General features: G+C 61.7%; 1 protein-coding gene across 2 annotated transcripts in view; it reads right to left on the reverse strand.

Annotated features, from left to right (window-relative positions):
• The window catches only part of MYT1 (myelin transcription factor 1), a 69,792-nt gene extending 67,775 nt beyond the window's left edge, over positions 1-2,017 (reverse strand). For both annotated transcript variants that reach the window (XM_032350070.1, XM_032350069.1), the window contains exon 1: positions 1,886-2,017. In XM_032350070.1, the coding sequence (XP_032205961.1) occupies positions 1,886-1,910 (25 nt within the window). In that variant the 5' untranslated portion in view covers positions 1,911-2,017. The remainder of the gene's footprint in view (positions 1-1,885) is intronic.
• Between the last annotated feature and the right edge of the window lie 4,718 nt (positions 2,018-6,735).

Consider the following 6,735-nt stretch of genomic DNA (forward strand, 5'->3'; position numbering starts at 1 on the left):
TCCAGGTAACATAAATCCTATTTGTGCAAACCTCTGCCTCTCAGCCTTGCACACCTCCCCCACGGAGCAAGCAGAGCGTTCTGGGGAGCGTTGCTCCAGTGGTCGGGGTCGGGCACCTGAGGCTCCTCGGGTGGGCATTTCTGAATGTGCTTGGAAATTTCAAATCGGTCCCTGTTCTAAGAACCTGGAAAGAAGCCCCGGGAACTCCCACTGGGAGGTTGCAGTTGAATGAGCCGTTTCAGAAGATGGGTTTTGATGGGTAAAGGTTCAAGATCTTTAGCCGACTCCATCTAGAGAACAAAGAGGGGTCCTAGGTGCGGAGCAGGGAAGGGACTGTGCCGGCAGCTCCCTGGGGTCTGGCTGCTGGCTCCAGCCGGAGCGGTGGGTGCGGACGCGCCTCGGTCTGATCAGCACTTTGGACAGCGCTCCCTCCCCCGGAGCCCGGCCCTTTGTTCTCCGCACACTGACGTCTTGGGAGGACTCCGGGCTGGGGGACGCGGTTTCCGACCCAGGCTCCCACCCACGCCGGCGAGGAACAACTGCAAGGTGTGACCGAAAACTTTCTGATACAGGGTGAAAAGCTGTCAGGATTTTTTCAGACATAAAATGTTTTCTTTTCCGTGACTGAGGAGTACACTGTTCCTTTAAGCTTTATTTCATAAAAATCTGGGCAAGTTGCATGTGACTTTTGTGTTTGGGAGACACACAGGGAAACAACCTCAGTCTGACCGGAGGGTCCCCCGAGCCCTGTACAGGGAGAGAAGGGGGAGATTTGCAAAGCCAGACTTGTGGCTGCCGCACTTGCTGAGGAAGTGCTTTGTGGGACTTGGGCGAGGCGGGCTCAATGATTGCTTTGCTGGTAAGGTCCTTCCAAGCAAAATGTAATTACTTGTGCAAATCTGCACACAGACATTCCAAGTGTCAGTTCATTTGCTTCATAAAAACTCTTTCAAGTAATTTTGGTCTAAACTTTCTGCATCTGTAATTGGCGCCTTCTCCGGTGACCAGCTGGGGGTGAGAGTTTTCTTGTTTCCTTCTGAAAGCTTCCCTGCAGATGGGCGCCCGCCTTAAAGCTGCAGACGACAATTAGGGCCGTTGTGTGTGGAGCCGAGATGGTCAGCATTAATATTGTATAGGAACAGCTGAGGGCGGGGGCCGCTGCCCCAGGCAGGCTCTGGCAGATGGAGCAAACAAAACCGAGAGCCCCTCTTACCAACACCCTGGGCTGACTCTGTGTGCCTGTCTCACACTTGCAGGGTTGTGAGCCTTTCTCACACACACACACACACATGCACACGCACACGCACACTCTCTGGGCCATATTGAGGGGTGGTTTTATGCTGGGACATCAAACATCCCGACCCTCTGACACTGTGTGAACGCGCAGACTCAGACGTGCGTGTTTGGGAGTGTGCTGTGGGGCTCGCACACTGACTGCTGCCCTTAGCGTTGCAAACACAGACACACACGCACGGCAGCTCTGCGTGTGCGGGGAACACAAACAGCAGTAGTCCCTGTGACAGCAAGTCTCCGGTGGACCTTGTCCCACACAGGCCTCCTTCTCGCCCCTCCTTCCCCGGGACCTCAAGGCCTCAGGGCACAGACAGCCCCACCCACTGTCCTCACCTTCAACCTTTGAAGGCAAGCCCACAAACAGGGCAGCCCTGACGGTTCTGCCCACACTCCTCCGTCAGCTGGAAGGAGAGGCGTCGGGCCAGAGACCCTGGCCCCGCTCGGGAGGGAGCACTGTCTATCACCTCCGCGGCTGCCAGAAAAGAACACTGAGCGCTGACGGCCACCCAGCTAATTAGTCCCCTCCGTGTCCTGGCAGATATGTGTGAGCAGGCCCAGGGAGGGGTGTGCAGGGCTGGGGAAAAGTACGCACCCAGGAAGGTCCCGCAGAGCGTCATCCTGGCTGGGCGGGCACACCTTCGCTCCGAAGCCTGGACACACAGTCACACCATGCTGGGAAAAGTTGCTCCACAAACTTCTGTGTCCCGGGGCCCTGGGGAGGCTCCTTCGCATCCAGCCAATGAGGGCCGGGGAGCAGTTAATCACAAACGCTAGCCCTGCCAATGAGGCTCCCTCCCGCACACAATGGCCTGGAGACCCCCGGACAATGAGCCCCTCCTGCAGGTGGGGGAAGGCGTAGCCTCCTCTCGCTGGTGCCCAAACCAAGGAGGGGGAGGGGCTCTCCCCAAAGATGCTCCCTCCTCCTAACCCTAACCCTTCCCACTCCCCTCCCCCTCCCCTCCCCCTCCCACTCCCCTCCCCCTCCCACTCCCCTCCCCCGGACTCTTCCTCCCCCTCCCACTCCCACTCCCCTCCCCCGACTCTTCCTCCCCGCCTCCGACCTCCCCTCCCTCCTCCCACTTTCCCTTCTCTCTGCGGCTCCCCAAAGTCAGGCCAGTCTGACCGGTGGGCGACGGGTCTAGATGGGCCGGGGTGGGGTGGATCGGCTCTGGGGAGTCCTTACCTCTCCCTGAGCAAAGGCTGCCGAGGGGACGGACCTCGTGTTCCTGAGCTACGGACCACCCACCACCCAGGCTGGGAGGCTTGGAGTAGGGGTGGGGGAAGGTGAAGGGAGGTGCCTCGAATCTGGAAGGTGAAGAGGTGTGGGACTTGCAGGGACTGGGGAAGAATTTGGCTTCAGACCTCCAGCTGCCCCCCAGGAGGACGGGTGGGGGGGCGGGGGTGGGTAGAGGAGGTCTCCCTTGCCTCATTCCATGTCCGTGACTCTTCACTGCCCAGCAGTGCCCTTCGGAAAGATGAGCAGACCCGGCTGGGCACTCCCGGCTTCGAGCCTGGCCATCCCCTGCACCAGGCTCCCCCGATGCTGGGAGGAAGCTCCTCTCACCCCCAGAAGAGGCCCCCCTCCCACCATCGGCTCTGGGTGCTGGCCTGCTCCTGGCCCGTGTCCAGCCCCCCACAGGGAGAGGCCTGGTGCTGTGTGGGGCAGTGAAGGCCCATCCCAGGAGTCCCACATGCACTGACTCTGGGGCAGGCCTGGAAGCTAGGGCCAAGTGGGGCTCTCCATGCCATGAAGGGCCCCAAGCATGGACCACTGCAAGGAGAGAGGGTCAGATGGAGTCCCAGCCCTGCCAGAGCATTCCTCTAGAGCAGAAAGCCTCAAAGCTGGCCTCTCAGGTGATGGGGTTGAGTCTCTATCCTCACAGACTCCCACTTAAGCAAAGGCTGTTGGTGGTGAAGACCATCTATGTGCTCAGGCCAGCACGGGACCTGAGCACTCAGGGGCTGCCTTCCGGCTGGAGGAAGAGATGGTCCAGTAAGGGTTCGCTGTCCTGGAGCCAGCTAGACCCCCTAGCCCCTCACAGCCCCGTGACTGGTTGAATGTCGGCACACCTCCAGGGAAGCCCCCAGTCAGCACAACCAGTGAGCAAGGGACAGCCAGACGGTCCAAGGGGAAGTGTGCGCAGGTCGGGCTGCTGAGGGTCGGGACGTGGGCAGGACTCCGGGGTGCAGCCTGAGCCACCGGGCGGGGGGTAATGCTTCTTTAGCAAGGGGGGCAGTCGCTGGGAGGCGGGTTAGGTTGCTTGGCCATCCCAGGAGCTGGGCTCCAATCTGAGGCTCAGGGCCGAGATCAAGGTCTCGGTGGGGGCGAGGGTTGCAGGCGGGGAGAGCAGGCAGGGAGAGCCGAGCCGAGCCGGGAGCTGGGCGGGCTGGAGGCAGAGCAGAGACACATAGGGGTGCGGCTCAGGTGCTGCTGGGGCAGGGTGGGAGGTCCCCGGAGGCCCTCACTGTCCTGGTGTGCTTGCAGAGAAGTGACCTCAGGTCACTTCTGACACCTCTGGGACTCGGTGTTCTCACCTGCAAAGGGAGAGCAACAGGGACACCTTCCCTGGGGTCCTCGGATGGGGCCCACGAACACTCGGGCTGGGGCCATTGTTAATGACTCCCAGCCCCCACGCCCTCCGGCCTCTAAACCTCAGAGACCCCCCCCCCAAGCCTGAAAGGCCTCTTCCCAGCCCCGCAGGTGGCACCTGATGAGGAACCCCTAACTTTGGGGAAGTACCTTCACTGGATATAGTTCACTGAGACTGGTTATTACAGTGACACAAAGTGACAACAAGAGGAGTGTGGCAACAGTGGTGCTCTTCCCTTTACTGAAACCAGGGGCGTGGGGGGCGGGACTCAGTGGTGGAGCGGCCGCCTCCAGCTGGGGGGGGGAGGGGGTTGTGGGGGGGGTGTGTGTCTTGACCCCAGAGGCCTGGGACCAAGCCCATGTGGCTGCCTGCTCAGCGGGAAGTCTGCTTCTCCCTCTGCCTCTGCTGCTCCCTCTGCCTGTGCTTGCTCTCTCTCTGTCAAATAAAGAAATAAAATTTTATTAATTAATTAATTAAATAAATAAAACAAAACAGCCTGGTAATCCATCATATGAAAAAATACTTGGACAAGTTCCACACCAGCTGAGACAAAGAATGTCTTCTCTGAAGGCCTGAGGGGCCGCAGGGGGTGGTCCTCAAGGTTCCCCCATCACCCACCGCAGCACCCAGCACCCCCCACCCCCCAGCCCACCCTGCTCACAGTGCACTCAGGACCTCAGAGAGAAAGTGCCAGCCGTGACCTCCAGGCCCCCAGGGAGAGCGCCGCCACTACAGGATGCAGCTCTGGCGCCCCTCGCCCCTCGTCCCACACCCCAGCTCCACCAGCCCTCACCCCTCCCCTCACCCCAGCTCTGTGTGGGGCCCTGGCAGCTCCCTCCCTCTGGCCAGAGTGCAGCCCTGCGCCCTGCCACAGGGAGCTTCCGAGTGTGCAGCAGTGTAGGCCTGAAGAACCATGACAGTGGGGTCTGCCCAGTGGGGCCTGCTGGGGGCTCCAGGGGCCACAGAGTGCCCAGGCAAGGGAGGCATTTCAGATCACGGTCCCCAGAAGTCCAGGCCTGCACCCATTTCCAGGATCGCTTTAGGAGAGCCCCGGCCCATGTGTGTGCCCCAGCAGCCCCCCAGGTCAGCCCCTCAGGGTCCCCTGCCAGCCCAGACAGCTGTGGGCAGGCTTCCCCAGGGCCCTCCAAACCCTGGGAGAGCCAGGAAGCTGGGAGCAGTGCGGAGCATGGAGAGCAAATGTGTCCAGCAGAGCTGGGAGCCAGCCGCGGGCCCTGCTGAACTGTTCTGGGACAAACCAGGACCAAGGTCAGGACCGGAAGCCTCCCGGGGACGGAGAAGGCAAAAAGAAGTAAGCAGCGGCGCTGCTGGGAGAGACACAGCATGGCCGTGGGGGCGGGAGTGGGGAAGGGCCGGAAACCGGGGCCAAGCGGATGGGACACAGAGACACAGACAAGCAGGAAAGGAGACCAGCGTGGGGACGGAGAGACCAAGGCAGGAGTCGGGGGGCCGGGACAGACAGAGAAGGGAGAGGAGAGAAAAGGGGACGGGGCGCTGGAAGGAGACCGGGAACGTGAGCACCGGGGCGGGGGCTCCCTGATCGCGTCCTCCCGCTGGCCTCGGACCTGCAGGGACCAGGCCTCCTCTGCCTGTGCGCGCGCCGCCGTGTGGTGTGAGTGTGTGTGCTGTGCTCTCGCATGTGCGTGGGTTCCTGGGTGTGAACACACACGCAGGAGGGCAGAGGGCTCAGCGTCTTGCCCTGACCCAGCTCTGTTAAGATGGCTCTGGAATTCTGCTTTCAGAACACATGGCCAGAGAAAGCCGCCCAGAGCCAGGACAGAGAGGGAGGCTGCGGGCAGGGTCCATGACAGCCCGGGCTGGTAGTGTCCCCTTCGCAGCGGCCACAGGAGCACCGCGCACGGTGTCAAGGTGGGTTCCTGGGGAGGGGAGGCCCTCCCGCAGAGTCCCAGGACAAAAACACCTGTGCCTGAATGTCCCACCCCCACTGCGAAAACGGATTTTGGAGCCAGAGGGTGCTGGCTGGCCACGGGCTGAGGTCTGAGAACGACGCTTGGGCCCCTTCAGGAGAAGCCCTGCCCCCGAGACTCTGTCCTGAGATGCCCAAGCTGGAGCCCAGCACAGGCGGACCCTGGGGTGGTTCCAGCCGCACCCACAATGCAGACCAAGAGCCAGCAGGGGCCAGCACCACACTCCGGCTGTAACAGCAACAGCTCCCCAGGGCAGTGAAGGAGTGACGGAACACGGTCCAGACAGGCCCCGGAGCCCAGAAGAGGGAAAGCGCAGCTAGGCCCTCTGCAGAGCTCACGGTGGGGGCCGGATCGCAGTGCGTGTGTCCTCTCATCCCAACAAACACACTAACCCCCAAGGGAGCCACGCAGCGTGTCCCCACGGGGGACTCGAGTCACAGGTCTACCTCTGAGGAGGAAGAACAGGAGACATTCCAGCCAGGCCAGGTCCCGCGACCCCTGCACGCACAGAGCCCCTCAAGGCCAGTGCTGCGCTCCTGACTTGTGCGTGTGGCTGAGAAGGGCTGAGGCCCAGGCTGGGGCCTTCTGCACCACAGACAGAGGCTTCAGCTGGGCCTGCCTCAAGGCAGAGCCCGCTGGGAAAGGCTCCATAGTGAAAGCTGTGGTCAGGAAGGCTGGAAGGTGGGATGGGGCGGGGGCCATGACGAGGCTCAGCTGCTAGTCCCAGCCCTAGAGTGAGCAGGAAGCAGCTGATGGGAACATGAGCAAAGCCAGACGGGCAGGAGGGCAGCAAGCTTGGCTGGAGAGTCCCTGGGCGGACGCCTGGAGAACACACCCACAGGGACAATCGCGAGGAACACAGGCTTCAGGGCTTGGGCCTGGTCAGCCAGGGACTGTCGCCTGAA

The sequence above is a fragment of the Mustela erminea genome, chromosome 7, assembly GCF_009829155.1.
Source record: "Mustela erminea isolate mMusErm1 chromosome 7, mMusErm1.Pri, whole genome shotgun sequence".
Classification (NCBI taxonomy): domain Eukaryota; kingdom Metazoa; phylum Chordata; class Mammalia; order Carnivora; family Mustelidae; genus Mustela; species Mustela erminea.